Source organism: Colletotrichum costaricense (genome assembly GCF_030867565.1).
Source record: "Colletotrichum costaricense strain IMI 309622 chromosome Unknown Scaffold_12.1, whole genome shotgun sequence".
Taxonomy (NCBI): domain Eukaryota; kingdom Fungi; phylum Ascomycota; class Sordariomycetes; order Glomerellales; family Glomerellaceae; genus Colletotrichum; species Colletotrichum costaricense.
This window is the reverse complement of record NW_026848241.1, coordinates 644,916-662,680: the sequence shown is the minus strand read 5'-3', so window position 1 is coordinate 662,680 and position 17,765 is coordinate 644,916. Positions and strand designations below refer to the sequence as shown.

The 17,765-nt window shown below is 51.0% G+C and overlaps 4 protein-coding genes across 4 annotated transcripts; 1 reads left to right on the top strand and 3 right to left on the bottom strand.

Moving 5' to 3' along the window:
• Positions 1–1,473: 1,473 nt before the first annotated feature.
• Positions 1,474–2,711, bottom strand: CCOS01_11171 (uncharacterized protein; the record flags this gene model as incomplete). The annotated part of the gene is made up of 5 exons (XM_060459324.1): positions 1,474–1,733; positions 1,814–1,893; positions 1,964–2,081; positions 2,154–2,484; positions 2,550–2,711. 5 exons carry the CDS (start codon positions 2,709–2,711, stop codon positions 1,474–1,476), a joined length of 951 nt encoding a protein of 316 aa, XP_060310056.1.
• Positions 2,712–4,068: 1,357 nt separating this feature from the next.
• Positions 4,069–5,415, bottom strand: CCOS01_11170 (monooxygenase; the record flags this gene model as incomplete). The annotated part of the gene is made up of 1 exon (XM_060459323.1): positions 4,069–5,415. The coding sequence occupies one exon, from the start codon at positions 5,413–5,415 to the stop codon at positions 4,069–4,071; it is 1,347 nt and encodes a 448-aa protein (XP_060310055.1).
• A 1,466-nt stretch (positions 5,416–6,881) lies between these two features.
• CCOS01_11169 (uncharacterized protein) lies at positions 6,882–10,029 on the bottom strand (the record flags this gene model as incomplete). The annotated part of the gene is made up of 7 exons (XM_060459322.1): positions 6,882–7,214; positions 7,281–7,880; positions 7,940–8,298; positions 8,361–8,810; positions 9,004–9,264; positions 9,343–9,494; positions 9,560–10,029. 7 exons carry the CDS (start codon positions 10,027–10,029, stop codon positions 6,882–6,884), a joined length of 2,625 nt encoding a protein of 874 aa, XP_060310054.1.
• A 345-nt stretch (positions 10,030–10,374) lies between these two features.
• On the top strand, positions 10,375–16,405 carry CCOS01_11168 (uncharacterized protein; the record flags this gene model as incomplete). The annotated part of the gene is made up of 8 exons (XM_060459321.1): positions 10,375–11,632; positions 12,129–12,200; positions 12,293–12,416; positions 12,490–13,325; positions 13,541–13,960; positions 14,237–14,673; positions 15,054–15,315; positions 15,450–16,405. 8 exons carry the CDS (start codon positions 10,375–10,377, stop codon positions 16,403–16,405), a joined length of 4,365 nt encoding a protein of 1,454 aa, XP_060310053.1.
• Between the last annotated feature and the right edge of the window lie 1,360 nt (positions 16,406–17,765).

The window sequence follows — 17,765 nt, the reverse complement described above, 5'->3', positions numbered from 1 at the left end:
AACACGCCTTCAAATACGTGTATAGCAAGTGACTGGCTTATCTGCTCATCTTTCAGTCTGGGCTAATCTGCTGTAAAATGAAGGCAACAACGTTGCCCGGTTGGATAATCTGTACAAGTCATGCAACCACCGGCACTACGTATACTCGTAACAATCAAAGGCTTTAGTATCCACGCGCATTACTCAAACATCTACAACCCGAGAGCGAAAGAAGACCCCGGTTTTGTTGTATGGAGAAAGCCCTGGCAATCGAGACGAGGTCGTTCACCGCACCGCCGACCTATCCGACGCAGCTCGAGCATGACTCGATGAGAGGGACAACATAGGATTGGCCAATGAATGAGCTACGAATACGACAAATGCGTATTGGGCTGCTGTTGCAGACATCAACATGGTTCGCAAACTTGGCTCAGAGCAATAGAGCGCCCTGAACAGGTTAAGTTCCTTCCGACATCGCTGTTGTATTTGACCAACAGAGCATGTCGTGTATGAAGTCATGAGTGAGACTGTGTCGTCAGATTTTCTCCATTTCCAGGGCGCAAATACCGCTCAGACCAGAGTTCTCCAGTGGGTACAATCTTTGCCTGCCTTGGCGACGGAGTCTCCGGTCTACCACATCAGCATCCAAACCAATAGCTGATATTCTTTGTGTAGTCCGGAAATCCGGGACCCCTCCGAGTCATGTTATCATGCAACAGCGCGACATGTACTTTCGTTCTGGGAAAGAGGACTACACGTACTAGGTGCAATTTTGCCCATAAAAGTCCCGCCGTCAATATGTGACTGTTGTGCTTTCGGGAGATTGCGGTTCTATCGAGCTAAAAAGTGTCCTCAAATCGCGTGTTGAAAGACACTTCAGAGTTTGAGATGAACGCCAATAATTCATTCACTGTTCCGCAGATATCTACTCATCGACGCATAACGTGAGGTGGAAATAGTCTTAGCTGTTGCAAATGACGCGGATTTGCGCTCGCATGAAGCAAGAAGTTTAAATCAAGAGCCTCCAGAACGATCACGAGCTAATGCACGTATAATAGAATTCAAAACCAGGAAAAACAATGCGACTCTGCAACAATTGAGCGACTCTTCTATATTCTGTTCCAAAATTTAATGGAAATCTGTCAAAATAGTCAAGTTAACTTAGCGACGAAAAAGCCAACATGAATCCGAAAAGCTCAGTCGAGAGCACGTCGTCATTGCGGTATCTTCCGATCTCTAAGAGGATTTGACAGGTTGACGGCGGAATGCTTCGTACACTAGATGTTTAAGGTCTAATCTCTTTATGTTTGACTGCAGCTAATCTGAAGCAGCCCGTTGGAAGGCTATTTCAGAGAGGTTGAGGTATTATGAAGATTTGATAGGGTTTGCGGCTATTGACATCAATCTTTTCCAAGTTTCACTAAGTTTAAACATCGAACTAGGGTAGCCTGTGCTTGTTGTGTTATGTCATAATCGTACTTAAGAATGCGTTCCTCAAGCCCGTGAATAGTTCGTAGAGGAAGCGCCAGTAAAATTGGTTGGTTGGTCAGCGTGTTGGTTCTCAGCATCATTACTGAGGCCAGCTATACGTAACTGGCGCTGGAAAACGGACAGCATGGTGTTTTCGCTACTTCCCCGAGAAGAGTATCTGGTTGAGATGTTGACGGCGAGTTTTCGCAACATAGGTATTGATGTTGCCATGATTGTGGCTGAGATCTCAGCGCTTTCCCAGATGAAGAGGGTGCTTAATGTATCTAGGGGAAGAAAAGGTTTAGTTTGATATGACCTCCAAGTTCATTCTTGAGGGCTCATAACCGGACATGTCAAGACTTACATATACTTCCGGAATCGAATATACTGCGTGACTGTGGTCCGAATAGATATAAAACCTTGACTATCCCAGTAGCTCCAGCGCTGCAGACAACATTAATCGACAAAATCCAAGACATAGAATTGATGCACCAAATGCGGAACCGAAACTTACAAGATACCCATGCTCATAGCTACACAAATGCCAATCCGTTCGTGAGTGCTAAGATGAAGAGGCCATATAATTTTCCATGGTAACAAGGAAAGAAAAATGTCCAAGAAGGCCGAATATGCTTAAGAGAGGAAAGTCAGCCACCTCGATCCTGGAAAGAACCATATGACAAAGACAACATGAGTGTAATCACCATTGACAAATATCCCAAACGGAACAGACATTTCCCGTGGCCAGCATGGCTCCGGTCCGCCAGGGCCGCATGGGTTCAGAAATAATGGGAGCCACAGCGCGATGAAGAGGTTCATGGAGAAGATGATGAACCACAGCATCCATCGAAGCCTCCCCGTCATCAAACGCATGAGCGTGAAGGCGAACGATGTCTTGCTTAGCGCCCACGCTATGTTTGACATTACCCCGGCTGCCTTACTGATCTTGCTGTACTTGGGGACGTTCAGTATCCCCGCAAACGTGGACGCACTTAGAAGCGCGACCCGAAGATATATCATGCATGTGAACAGAACCTAGACATGGCATTAGAAGAACAGAAGAGAATCGCGGGATTGATTACGCAAAGATCCGTACTCACCCACGCCGAAAGTATGAGATAGTCGTCCGTCCCCAGCCGCCAACTTCTCAACGCCGAGACTCTCGCGTAAATCCTGAGAGCGAGAAAGGTCGTCGCGAGAACAAAGAGGACGACCAAGGACGCAATTGCTCGTATGGTTGACGACGGCAACGTATTATCCATGGTGTCCTTTCACGACGCCATTCTGACAGCGAGGTAGTAGCCGTGGTAAAGTCATGGGCATTGAAAAGATGAAACACCAAGAAGATGGTCGGATTTCGGAAAGACGGCGGGAGCGGAAAAGAAAGACATTCAGTCACGGGCCACTAGAAGGAGCCAACCTCCCAAGCTTGGACCATTCCGTCACTGGCGTGATCCTCTTCAAAAGGGAGGCAGGGGAAAAAGCAAAATGTTGCAGATGATAGATCCCAAATTCATCTATGGCTTTCTCTTGACCAGTGAATTATAGGTGGTGACTATGTCTCCCGGGAAAGAGATTCCGGTAGTTAGCTTGATCCTTTGTACACATCCCTTCAGTTGAGCCAAAACACCTTTTGAACACTTTCGACTCGGATTGAATGTTTATACATGTGACATCGAGCGCCTTGTGGTTTCAAGCCTGGGCAGAAAGTTTGAAGGTTAAATCCCACTCTCTACTCTATCTTGACTTCTTTTCTGTCCAAGCTTCAGCGAACAGAGTTTGGAGAGTCCTCTTGCGTATTTCTGAAGCACTGATGTGATGCTGTACCGAGATAGAGATCATGCATGTCGTAGGTGCAGTGCATTTGAGGTACGTCACCTTTGAACAGAGGACAACTGAAGGATAGAACTTTAGAAGAAACAGGTAAGCCTTCCGCGGTATGCGTTCATGCACCACTTAGTGGCCTGTTCAGGGCAAATGAATCAAACTTGGCCGCTTGAAATGCCGCGACAGGATGTGCGCAGGCCAAATGGTGGCACAAGCCGGGGTTCAAAGTCACTTGACTGCCGGACTCCTTACCTGTAGCTCGGACTGCAGTGACAACGGCCAAGATGCTATGGATTGTGAATGTCCTGGGTAACGAGAGGGGATTGGATGCAGCTGCCGCGCAGGGAGAGACTAGACCAAAACTAATGATACCGTGGCGCCTGCACACCTCAACCATGGTCTAAGACACTCCGCAGCATCACGTTGACTTCAGGTGCGGGAGTCTGGACTTGCGCCATCATACCTTAAACGGTCGTTGATGTACGCCGGGAACCAGAGACATTGACAAGTCATGTTCAGGCTCTGGCAACTTGCCCCCGGTCCGCTTCTCCCCAGAACTATTTACTGCATGTTCCTGACTACTAGTACTCGTCGTCTCAAACGGCACCGAATAGAAGCCCGCATGACTCCAAGAAGGGTTTTGAATTGCAATGCACCTCAGATAGCTTTGGAATGGGTCTCTAGAGCGGCCAGTAATATCTTCGCTTTTCTTAACTCGCTGTCATTCCTGTCAACGTCAACTGAGATTTCTTTAGGAGGTGCCAAACATCAACGCTTGATTAGCTCTGAGGCCTAAATCCACTCAGCTGGGCTCTTTAATCCTAGTTTCTCACTAATGCCCTCTGTTTCCTGTGCTTTCTTATTCACACTTTCCATTTCAAACCCAGCCACCTTCTTGTAGACCCGACCAATGTCTTCTAGTTCGTTCTTCGGGACAACATCGTAGACATTCTCGAAACCATCGGGTGCTCTTTCCTCGCATATTTGCAAGACGTGATCCGGTCCATTTCCACGGTTTGCCATGATAATCTTGGACGTGGCTGGCAGCCGCTCCGACTCATACGCCTTCAGCGCCGCCACCACATCGTCTTGGTTCTCAACAAGTTGCTTCGCAAGAGTCTCCGCGTCAATAATAGCCTGCGATGCGCCGTTGGAGCCAATCGGGTACATTGCGTGCGCAGCATCACCAAGCAAAGTCAGGCGGCCGAAGCTCCAACGCTCAACAGGGTCCCGATCGCTCATAGGGAACTCAAAAACCTTCTCGGTTGCGTCGATGAGATCCTTCATCTCGAGCCCGCCGCACCGCCAACCTTGAAACGGCCCCTCAAACACAGACTTGTCGACTGCCTTTGTCCAGTCCGTCTTTGGCGGCGTGAGATCCTCATCATCCTTGTCTCTTATCCTGAGTTCGGCGATCCAGTTCACGAGGCTCTTGCCCTTATCTGCGGAACGCTGGCTAATGGGATAGGCGATGAACTTTTGATCGGCGTGACCAGCCCAAACCATTGATGCTCCTGTGAGATACGGCTCACGCTCGATACAGCCGCGCCAAAGCATGCGGCCCGAGAATCGTGGCGGGCCTTCGTTGGGGTAGAGAACCTTTCTCGCGGTCGAATTGATTCCGTCAGCGGCTATCAGAATATGACCAGTGACGCTAGACTGTCCTGCTGGCGCACCATCTCGCCGTTGCGAAAACTCTGCCTTGATGCTCTTCTCATCCTGTGAGAACCCTGTCAGAGCGTGATTGAGATTGACCGCCCCTTCGCCCAAACGCTCTTTGACGGCACTCAAAAGCAGCATTTGGCATTCGCCGCGATGAATGCTGAATTGCGGCACTGCATAGCCTGCCTTGAGACCTCGTGGCTCGCTGAGAATGGCATGGCCGTGACGGTTGTAAAAGTTCAGTTCTTGCGTCTTGACGCCGGTCTTCTCGAAAGCTTCCAGGAGTCCGAGATTACGGAGAATGAGAATGGCGGAGGGTTGCACATTGATCCCGACGCCAAGAGTTGTGAGTTGTGACGCTGCTTCGAAGATGTGGATGTCTGTGAACCCAGCGGCGTGGAGGGACAGTGCTGCCGTGAGGCCACCAATACCTGCACCGGCGATGATGATCTTGGGCTGAGGGTTTAGAAATGGCATTTTGCGGGCTCTTGAATGGCACTCGTGAAGAAGCCAACTGTGTTGTCGTCGAATAGACCGAGAAACGAGAAGCTGTTGTCACGAAGTCATGAGGTTAGATCATAATACAGAGAGTGCATACTAAAGCCTCCACCGGCAACTTCAAGTCTAAGTGGTTCCGAAAGTCGGAATTGGTGGAGATTCATGACTGCCGACTCTAGATGCCGCGATTTAGCAAATTCTGCAAGATCCACAGAAACTAGGACCACCGATGCAGTTTCGTTCAGCACCCAAAATCATGATTCTCCCAAGCTATTCGGCGTGTTATGATCACGAACCATATTGCCACTTTGAGATTCGACGCAAGCATTGAAGTTCGATCTTGTCGCTAGGAATAGCTCCGCTTCGTTCGCTTCACCCCGCACAAATACCCCAGATCACGATGCTTTGACACCCTTCTGAACCACATGGGGATCTGGCCGAGGGGGAAAGACTCGAGACCCTGGTCCTGGTCCGGGTCCTGGCCCTGGCCTTGATCTGTGAGACTAGCGGCCGAGGTCTGGGGCTGCAAGCACCCCATAAGAGAAGAAGGCGGATCCGCTTGATACTCGACCACGCTCTTAGACGAGGGTGCTCGGTGCCCTAGAGATCTATTCGTCGCATCAAGGAACAAGGTTTCGTACCTGAACTTCGCTGGCGGAAATTGAGCAGCAGGCTGATTGACTACGCTTGAACGGTTGTAACCCAGCAGCTAGTGTCGGATCCTGGGCGTAGTCTCCCAGCCATTGTTTTTATCCAGCATGTACTTGTCGAAGAATCGCTGCAAGTCATCGAGATCCTCTTGCTGGTACATGTCGTGCCATTCTTGAGTTGCAGTCCAGCGCAACCTTTTGTGAGTGTCTCAACAATTTGAGTAGATGGCAATACGCCTCATTCCAGACGGAAAAAGTACAATTCTTCAGATGATCGAGAGAGCTGGAATGCTCTGACTGATCCCTCGATATATAGCCCAGTTGAGAAGCTGGCAGCGGCATACATCGGAATAGTAATGTTGCGGAGCTTTGGCTTCTTGTTTTCCCAATAGTCATTCCAGGTACCATACTTATCCACCATCGCGCTGACGTCCTCGCGCATCCCAGGTCCTATGGAAGACTTGTCGTCAGAGAAGGCTCGCAAACAACACCCACATGAGGAGCACACAACGCTTACAGCATGCCCATCCCATCAACACATCCCAAAGCACGGTCAGGAATGCCACCGCGACAGAGAGACTCCCTATAGTAGTCTCCGAGCCCTTCCTAAGGTGCTATGCAAGTCAGATGAGGAGATTGTTCGGCAGCGATGAACCACTGCGTTGTTGTAAGCCACGAGTTCCCGGCCATGGAGACCTTACATGTACCATTGCACCAAGGTTGCCGCGCAAATGATCAGGGACTTTAACTTCCTCTTACCTATAAGGCTAAACATAAATCCTCTGCTGTTCAATTTCAAGATCTAAGTCCTCTCCGCCTGACACTAAAGAGTACTTTCTGTGGCTTTACAAACCACCTATTAACAGTCCTCAATTCCCCACTGAGACACTCAAACTCATACCGCCTGACTAGCTCTGGGATCAACTTCACCATCTCCAGGCTTGATATATGCTTCCCTATACAGCTCCTCGCGCCCGCTCCGAAAGGCAGGTAGTACTGCTCCATGACCGCTAACGTCTCCGAGGAGGCGTGTTGGGGATCCCACCGTTCTGGCATGAAGTCTGCGGCGTCTGTGCCAAAGACTTTTGCGTTCCGGTGCGCTACCCAGGGATTGATACCGATGAGTGTCTGTTCAAAGTAGTTAGAACAATTTTATGCGGCTGTGCCATGTTGAATAAGGCTTTAAAGAGTTACCCCAGGCGGAAAATGGGTTCCATCGACGTCCAGACTGGACCCTACGACCTCGCGCCACATGGGCAAGCCGACGGCTGGATGGAGTCGCAGGGCTTCTTTGATGGCCATCTGGAGGTACGGAAGTTGCTGGGCTTGGTCAAAAGTGATGTGTTCATCGAGGCTAGAGCAGAAGCCTTGAGAATAGAGCTCTTCGTACATGCTCTTTGCGACACCATTTGTGGTGAGAATATGGTACATCGCACTGGTTAGAGAAATGCTCGTGGTGTCACTTCCAGCTGCAACGTTTCCTGTCAAAGTAAGCGTTTGAACACGAAATCTTTCGTATTCCTCCGGGTCTTCCTTCTGCAGTCGTTGAGCTTTTGTCAGGAAGGTCTCTCCGCCATGCTTTTCCTTGATGTCAATATCATCGCTCTCGGATTGGAGCTTTCGCGCAAAACTTGCGATACCACGAACAGGGTTACCATAAAGAACGAGAAGTATGGGCAACAAGACGGCGTTGACGCCTGAGAGTGTCGAGAACGCATTGGCGTCTTCTAGACCTCGCATGATGCCGTCGATATCTTGCCCGCCAGATTCCAAGAAACCTACTCGTCTGCCGAACTGGTATAAGAGTCAGAAAATTGATGCAATCGGGCAAATGAGCGGACCACCAAACTCACCGTGATCTCACCAATCACATCAAATGCATAGCACTGCATCCACTGCTGCAAGTCAAACGTCTCTCCGCTCTCGGCGAACTCGTCGAAACGCTTCAGAAGAAGCGCAACACAGCTGTCAACATAGGGCTCGTAGGACTTGATTGTCGACATGGAGTACATGCTGGCGACTTTGCGGCGCATGAGGCCATGCACGGCGCGATCGCGCGCGCTGAAGAGATTGTGATTCGGGATGCGAGGGTCTCCCCAGGCATCGTACCATCCGCTTTTTGGCAAGGGAGATGAGATGCCATAGATTACGCGAGCCATGGCCGGGTCATCAATGCTGTACATGCGAGGCCCGATGCGAACGATTTTCCTGGCTTTGGTGGTCATCAGCAATGGTCCAGGAAGTGATTAGAGCCAAGGAATAGTAGTCACTTACAGCCATTCTCATGTGCTTCGATGTCGTACGCCTCATACTTGCCCTGCCATATTTTCCAGATGTACCATGCATCAGTCCATCTGGCAAGGGCAGGCCCGTACGCTCCAGGGAGTGAAAGACATGCAAGGATGTGGCTGAGCAGCCAGCTGATGGCAAGGAGCGTGAGAGAACCAAAGAGCACAAGAAGAGACATGACAGTTTTCGCCTGGAGATGCTTTGTTTGGAAATTCGTAATGTAGACAAAGCTTATAACGTATGGCTCTTGGGGGATGAGGGCGTGGGGAAACACTAGTGACGTTGCAGGATGTGGTGGGGTGCCGAAACTCACATAAGTGGCGGTGGGGTAGTTGAAATCTCTTGTAGAAGAGAGTATAAACGCGGGGTTGAAGCCATGTCGTGAGACTTCTACAGTATACATTAAAATAGTACAAGAGGCATATTCAACGAACTCTGCCTGTGAAAGCCCATGTTTTGGAGGCTCACTTGGGGTTCAATGAGTATGTCGGCTGGTGATTCCTAGCTGCCCTCTTTAGTTGATAGATATAGATAATGGTAATTGCTACTTGCTATGGATCCTATTTCTGAGCATTCATATTTTGCTGGCGAGCTTTCTCCATGTGAGGATGGCCATAGAATACCTTACCTTCAGGACCATCCAGCGTTGCCGCCTTCTCAATCTCCTCGTAGATCTGACCGTTAACAGGCGCTTGCTTGGCCGAAAGGAGCGCGAAGGTCTTTTTAGCGCGGTCTGCCTTCGATGTAGATGTCACGACAATGCCGCCAAGCCGGTAGTATGCCCAGCTGAGCAGCAGCTCAGCTGTGGACAGCCTCGTTTGCTTTGACTGCTCTTCCAACTTCTGCAACAGTGCTGTGCTGTCTTCAGTGGGCAAGCGACCGCTGACGGCTGTCAAAAGGCCATAGTCTGCGCGACTGTTAGCTTGGGAGATTTATTTCCCAGAAACTTAGTTAACGGCGTTAATACTCATTGGGACAATGTTGTGCTTGACCTCGAACTCGCGGAGTTGCCGGACCTTGGGATCAGACAACAAGAACGGATTAAACTCGTATTCATTGAGCTGTGGAGGGTGTTTGAGGTCGCTGGCGCTGAAGATGTCGTAGTAATCGGGCAAGGTCCTACAAAATCGCGCTTGTGAGCTTTGATCGGGTTACGCCCCGTCGTTGTGTTATTGACGACATACCAATTCGATACACCAATAATGCGAGCAACTCCCTGATCCTTAAGATCTTCCAGCACACGCCATGCATCGCGATTGGTCATGTTACCATCATAACCGCGGGGCGGGAAGTGCAGCTGCAGGATGTCGACATAGCCTTCTAGTGTCCCAAACCGCTCAATCTCCTGCTTTACGGCCTGGATCATGTGATCGCGGCCTCGACATCCTAGGGATGCGTAGGTATTGATCTTAAGGGATAGGAAGATCTCGGAGCGTTTGAGATTGCTGCGGCGGAGGACTTCGGCAAAGCTGTCATTATTGGTGTAGATATCGCCAGTGTTGAAGTGACGGAACCCCGCGTCAATCGCTTGTTGAATTTCGACGCTGCTGTCTGTAGGAAGTGGATGAGTGTGGCCAGGTGCCCACTTCATGAGGGTTCCCACTCCGAAGCATAGGCGGGGTACGGCTATTCCTGAAATGCTGATTGTTGACATGGCTGTTGTATTTCTCAAGACGTCGAATACATTGGATGATGTTGGCGGCACACAACAAGCCCACGTCCGGCGGGTGGGTGCTTTTACGGTGGGGAAAAGAACATGACGCCGTCCAAGGTTCCTTGCTTCATACGGACGCCTCCGCATTGTGGGGTACTCCGATGTGGTGTTGTGCCGTCCCTCTAGAGCAATTCGACAAGGTCACAATACGGACCTCCTGGCACAGGCGATAATTATTTCAAAACAGACCTCATGGCTTCCCATATGGGAAGAAAAGTTTCTCATCATTCAGACTACCGCGGTTGGTTGTTACACATATAAGTCTTTCATTCACTTTAACCCACCATGGCTTCGTCTAAGTTTCTTCCTCACGAGGGCAAGCATCACAAAATTCGAGTCGCCATCATTGGCGCAGGAATCTCTGGACTTGCCGTCGCCAACGGCTTGCTGAAAGATCCAGCTGGGAGATTCGATGTCCAGGTCTTCGAACGCGACACGATTGCATTCAACTCAGAGCGTGGCGGGTATCAGCTCCGCATCAGCGCCAATGGCCTTAACGCTCTGAAGACAGTCTCCGACCTTGAGCTCTGGTCATTGATCCGCGAGGTTTGGGCCGGTGATCAGGCGGAAGCGCCTACCATTGTTGATCCCGATACTTTCGCAGTTCGTCTTCGCCTCGGCGATCTCAAGTTGTATCCCAAGAGTCGAGCCATACCTAGGAAAAGACTGCGTGGTGCTCTTCTACAGCCATTACTAGTTCAAGGGCGGGTTCACTTCGACCACACCTTCGCACGCTTTGAGCTGATGCCCGGTGAGCGATGCGGCGTGCAGCTACACTTCGATAGTCAGGTTTCACAGGAGGCCGACATTCTTATCGCATCAGACGGCAGCAACAGCCAGGTCAACCGACAGGTTGGTCTTAACAACAAGATCAAGCTAGACAGCATGACTTTGATCCAGTCTCGCGGCATAATTTCACGATCTGTACGAGATGAGCTGCCCGAGTCGCTCGTCGAATCTGGCTCGGTAATGTTCTTGGGCGGCAAAGATGTTGCTGGATTTGCATCCGTCTATGACCCCCAGAAGGCCCCAAGTACCAGCGGCACAGAGTCATACACCTTGTTCTGGTCGGTCGGTATACCGAGGGCCCGGGGAGACGAGCTGATAGCGAAGGCCGGCTCGAATCCTGAGAAGATCATTCCTCACCTCATAGATTACTTCCAAAACGACCTTGGCTATGGCAAACCTTTAGAACTCATCATGCGATCAGCGACTGAGGCTGTCCGGACGGGCCTTGTGACCAGCTCCGTCAAGCCGAAGACGGATTGGCGAAACGGTATTGACAAAAATTCGCGAGTGGTTCTCCTCGGCGACGCCGTGCACCCCATGACGCCTGGCCGAGGCATGGGTGCAAACCAGGCGCTGACTGATGCCGCCAATCTTGTCGAACTTTTCCACCAAGCAACATTTGAGCAGGACGTGCCGTCGGATGGGGAACTCGCCGCTTTAGCGCGCACATTCGACGCAGAGATGTACACTCGCGCGTTTAAGATGGTGGAGGCCAGTGAGACCGTAACTTCGCTAGATTTGACGACGTTATCGGGTAAGATGATGATTACCTTCGTCGGAATGGCTATGACCGCGATGGGATGGCTTATTTCTGCCTTAGAGACTATTGGTTTGAAAGCCGAAGTGAAGGTAGACTATGTATCGCATGAGAAGTAGTGCATGTTGGAGATCTGTGTCTATAGACTGAGCCAATGTGCTGATAATCGAAAAGGATATTATGAAGGCAGCGTGACAATGGATTTGCTTTACCGACTCCTCTGTGTGATGGACATCCTAGGAGCGAGCACAAGCCAGAGACGAAGGCTGGACACGGCTTGTCGACAGGATCCTGAAAGTTGCCTAGGTAGTTACGAGGGCGGCGCTGGATGGGATCCGATAGTTTCTGCAAAGCCTGGATTGTAGAATAAGTTCGCCTCGCGGTGCGGAGTTGCGGGGGTCCCCGGGCTTGGCCATCAGAGGGTCTGTGGCTCCAACCTGGCTATATTAGGTGCATAACTCAGATTCAATCCAGACGTCAATCTGAACTACAGCTTGCTTTCTTCTCCACTTCACGGCGTTGACAGGCAAAAGCTTAAGCATGGATGCCACAATCGAGTGGTTCGGTAAGCTGCCGCCACATTCAGTGTCTCTTAATTACTGCCGAGATTCGTGAGGCTCATTAATTACCCAGGTGCTACGACGTTTCGCGTGAAAGTCAACGGTCTCATCATCTTCTTGGACACATGGCTGGAGCGTCCAGATGTTCTGCCCAAAGTGTTGGCTATCGACGATGTGGATGAAGCGGATTACGTCTTCATCTCCCACGCACATTTTGACCAGTGAGTGTCACACTAATTCGCATTACAGTCACTACTATTTTTCCGCAAAGCCGACTCACTAGGTGTCCTTTAGTCTTCCCGGAGCCGATAGGATCGCAATCAAAACCGGAGCACATGTTATTGCTAATGGCGAAGCCATTAACGTCCTTCGGTCAGCTGGAGTGCCCGAGGACCAGTTGATCCCAGTATCTGGTGGCGAGCGCATCCCTCTTTTTCCTTTCAAGTGCCGTCAAGCTGCAGCACGTGGTGAAGTTGACATCGCTCCTGGGCCACCAGGCGCTCCTCCAGCTCCGGATGCTAGATTGGCCGCGGCCTCCGTCCATGTCTGGCCTTCACTGCACTGTCTCATGCCTGGTGGCTCGCATGCCGATGTGCCTGCAATCATGGATACAGGCAAGGAGTATATTGGAGGAGCAAGCCAGTACGCTTGCACACTGGATATCACATTCGGTATGAAATACGGCCTCCTCAAGATCGGCGACCACATGCCTCGCGATGCTATGGACTCGGGCATGCGCTCTTTCGTAGACTACGTCAACGGCCCAGCGAGGGAATGCATGTCTCACTTTGACGGAGGGCAGCTCATGTACAACTTCCTGTTCGGGGAGGGCAAGACACTGCTGTGGAACGGACATCTGGGCGGGTACGATGGAATACTGAAGACGGTGCAACCACAGCCAGACGTGCTCATTCAAGCGATTGCTGGACGGGCGAACTTGAATGGAAGACCGTTTGATGGATCTGCGGCGCAGTTCGCGGTGCAAGTATCGAAGCTTCTAGGAGAGCCAAAGAAGGTGATCTGGTGTTTGCACGATGAGGCGCCGATCAAGCCGTGGACGGTGGATGTAAGCCCAGCTACGCAAGCGATCGAGAAGGAGACGGGTTCCAAGGTGACTGCACTGCAACTGGGTACATCGTACATGCTTTTCTGAACATTGCAAAATAAAAGTAACACAAAGAAGTCAGATCGGGGCGTCAGAGCAGTTTGCAATGCAACGCCTATCATAACGTCTCAGCTTTAACGACTTCTTGACATGCTTGAGGCAGTTCCATCTACTAATGTGAACGGGACTAAGCTTGATTGAGTAGGCGAACTGAGTCCCGCCCTCTGTGACATTCGCGAGTTGCGGTGGCGGTTGGTAGAGTGCAAGACGGGAGTTTCTCATCGGCATCCCTCCACCCCCACGGCCCCGCCGCCATTCCCCACATATTTCGGGATCCCCCACCCCCGCCGCCGCCGCGGTATCTCGGAACCCCAACATTCCCCATCATGCTCCGCAGACATACCAAGATTTCACACCTCGATGAATTGTTCAATATGCGATCGCATACCTCCGCAGTTGCCAATCTAGGTAGCAATGCCGATAACGATGGCGCTGCCGACGGTGTCGGTGACGGCAACGGCCCCTCATCCTCCCCGTCTTCCTCCTCCGCCTCCGCATCACTGCTGTGTCCCGAATGCGGGCAGACCTTCCGTCGGCGCGAGCATCTAAGTCGACATCTGGACCGCCACTCCGGCCGTCGTTCTCACGCATGCAGTATCTGTAAGAGGGCCTTCTCTCGAAGGTGTGTATCCTCCGTGTCTTGGATAGGCTGTGTCCGGTTCTTCTCCTGTAACGTCTGTGACTGACTTTCGGGAAAAAGAGACACGTTGAAACGGCATGTCCGCACACATGGTACTGCAGTCCTCGTTGAATGGACGCAAAACAACGACGGTCATCTCTCACGAGACCAACGTCGTGCGTGCGAAGCCTGCGCCAAAGCTAAACAACGCTGCGATGGTTGCAGGCCAGCACCTTGTACCAACTGCACAAACAAAGGTCGTCGCTGCTCATACCAACCAAGTTCTGGCGATGACGAGACTATCCTCGTTGCGCAGCCTGTAGCCGATGGCGACGTATCCCCTGCCCCTACTCCGCCTTGTCAGAACTTGCAGCCTATTACTTCGCAATCTTGCGTCTCGGACCAACCTCCGCTCGAGCCAGACCTCCTATGGGACGCCCTCTTGACCCCTGCCCAATTTCTGTTTCCTTTCTCACCGGCTACTTCTCTCGGAGTTGGGACATCAACAGACTTTTGCTTCGGAGACACTGCTTTGGCTACCGTCGTTGAACCTGTGGATGACCAGAGCGTGCAGAATAGCTTCGGTGCAAAAGCAACACCAAGAGTAGGTGTGGAGGCCGTTGAGGTCATTACTGAGCCAGGCAACCTGACAGCGGAGGAGGAAGACATCTTGATCGCTGAGTACATTCCTCATGTACCTCCCATGACAGCAGAAACGCGAGCATACATGCTCCAAGCCATCAAAGCCCGACTGCCACAGCACGAAGCCCAAGGGCTTGACGCCAACTTCCCATCTTTGCGACACCTTGATGCATACATGCAATTGTATTTTGAGCACTTTCATCCGCGAATGCCTTTGTTACATAAACCGACATTTCAGGCGTCACCCGAGACGTGGCAGCTGGTACTCAGTGTGTTGTGTCTTGGCAGTCGGTACTCCCTAGCGCACCACCATCACGATCATGTTTTGCTACTGCAGCTAATTGCCCAGCACATGCTGAAAAGAGATGTAAGGCCCATCATTGGAGCTTTTCTCATGGCATGGTACTAATGTGACAATTCAATAAATTGCAGATTCAAGAGCTATCGAGCAATGACGTTTTGACCTGTGCGCAATCTCTATTGTTGTTCCATCAAAGCCAGTGGCTCTCAGGTGAGCGGAGCATTGTCATCGAGGTGCAATTCTACCGGAATATCCTCGTCACCCTTTGTCGCCAACTGCTGTCTCGAGAGGGCACTTTGATGCACACGCATACATCCGCTGAGGACGCGAACCACGCATGGTCCCAGTGGATACAAGCCGAAGCCAAACGAAGGATCATACACTTCACTTGGAGTAAGTCACCTTCGCTGACCCACCCTCGTGCTACGAAACTTACACACAAAAAGCGTCGGAGTGTCTCCAGGCGACATTCTTCATGCTTCCTCCTCTGCTCTCAATTGCTGAGCTACAAACTCCGGTGCCCACAGCTGATGCGTACTGGTCATCGAGTCAAGAGCAGTGGCACGTTCTCCCGCCACCGCAGCCTTCATTAAGTATTTGTGCTCTACTTGCACGCGTTGGTCTCGGCGATGTAGTGCCGGCGAGTCTAGAGCAGCCGGCTAAGTCTACAATACTGCTCTCGGCCATCGTGCAGCAAGCTGCCGAGAGCGATCTGCTTCGAGCTATGGGGCTCGGCTCTGTCGGCAGTACTGCTAGTCAACCCGGTCTAGCTCTAGGAATGGGGACGATGCTCTCCCAGAAAGCCTTCGATGCTTTGTCCCAGGCAGGATGCTCTCAGATGTTGCGCGAAACGGACGCCGGCACCAACTCGAATGACTTTGCCTTGCTCTCCCGAGTCCTTTCCATTTGCTCAGTCACACCGTTGCGGCTACTCAACCCCTACGGCAAATGGCAGACGACAGATGCAGGTCACAGCAAAGCCCGGTCCGAACTGCTGAACATCATACCGCAGAATGTCAGCAGAGCAAGGCACTGCTTGTACTACGCAGCGCAGGTTCTTCAACACTTTCGCACTATGAGAGTGGCAACAGTACTCGACATCCTTAGCGTCTTGATCTGCGTGCTCTACATGGTGGTGTACGCAGATATTTTCGAGCAACAAGATCCTAATTCCGCCGGAAGTGGGGCCAGCACCGGAACATCCAATACGGAGATCATCCGACTCGACCAAGTCGTTGACATAGATCTTTTAAATGGCTGGTTGGAGGTCAGAAATCATAAAAGACCTCACATTGCTGGGGTCGGTCTCCTACACGGCGGCCGCAGCGTGCCTCGTTTGTATAAAGAAGCGTCGCGGATTATGGCAACCGGGTCCTCGGTCTCGAGGATGGCTAAGGAGATGTCGATCATTCTCGAGTCACAAGCTAAAGGTTATCCTCCAGACCTTCTAGATCGCCGACAAGACATACAGAGAGCGGTGTGAAGCTGAGTTGAGTCACAACGAAAACCACGAGGGCACAAAATGAGGCAAGGCACGACGATGTAAACTACGACTTGATACCAAGCATATATAAACGGTTCCTGCCATCTCTTTTACGATTTTAGTGGGCTGGAACCTGCTAGACTGAACTACGTGGCAGGGAGCGCAGATGTGTGGCCCTCGCCGGTAGAATCTTCGCAGGCTATGTGGATGAAAAAGGGCACCTTTTGTCTCAGGTACCCAAAGAACCGATGAGGGTGCCAATTCCACTAATTGGTCGCCATAATATATATTCCTCGCAATGTTTCGGTAGAAGAATCATCCTTCGACCACGCTTCATAATCCAGTTTTTCGCATCTCGTCTGCGTCCTTGTATGCTGCTAAAGACATTGCATAGGCCAAGCTGGCCGGAGTTGTCTTCGTGGTCTGTTGTGTGTATGGATTTTGATGTTTTACCGTTGCTCAAAACTTTCACAGGGGATGGTGATCACTTGGCTGTAACAAATAAAAGCCATCTGGGATGAGACCACGTAGCGGTCAGGGCCCGGCATCTGCAATATGGAAAGCCGATCTCCAATCTCTGCATTCAACCGCAACACATAACCGCTCTGCGTGTCGTAAGTTTCCACAAATCCAATAACTATCAGACCTGCGGTGGAGTTGTACGTGATGCCCCTTAATCGGTCGGTCCGGTCAAGCTTTAATTCCCAAGTCGTAGCGCTGGATGTCAGGTCGATGATCTCAGTTTCGGTTCGTCATTCAGCAGGGCTAAGTGAGTTGCGTTCGGTGAGGAGCTGCCAAGGGCAGCGCTAACATCTGGAAATTCTTCCAGAGCCTCACTCATTTGAAGCGTAAGGGAAGGAAAGTGCCACTACTGAAATCGCCACGTGTTCATCCGGCCGTCATTCGTGCCGATGTACGAGCCACAAAGAGAAAAGGGCAACCATTTGGATGTCTGAATTGGCTCTTCATCCAATTCACTGTATGGGTATTCATCGATCTTCGACAGTGATTGACTCTCTGAGTGCCTTGCATTCCGTATATAGCAAGCTCATTTGAAAGTCCAATCGCCAAGATCTCACTGTCTTTGCTCCAATCCAATGTAAGATCGGTGTGATCGTGTTCCAACTGCGCCTCAACGATAAGGGGTGGAACCCTTGAGGGAGCAGAAAGGGGCCCGCCCATGTTTTCGCTATCCCAAACGCTCACGTTCCCTCGGCTAGAGTTATCGCAAATTCTGAACGATCAGGTGAGGATTCAGCGTTCCTGAGCGCGCGCATTAGAAGTGCAAGCATCGGCTTGCTGAATTTGAAGATTAAGGGCTAAAGATCAATATCGATGATTCGAACCAAATCGGAGTACT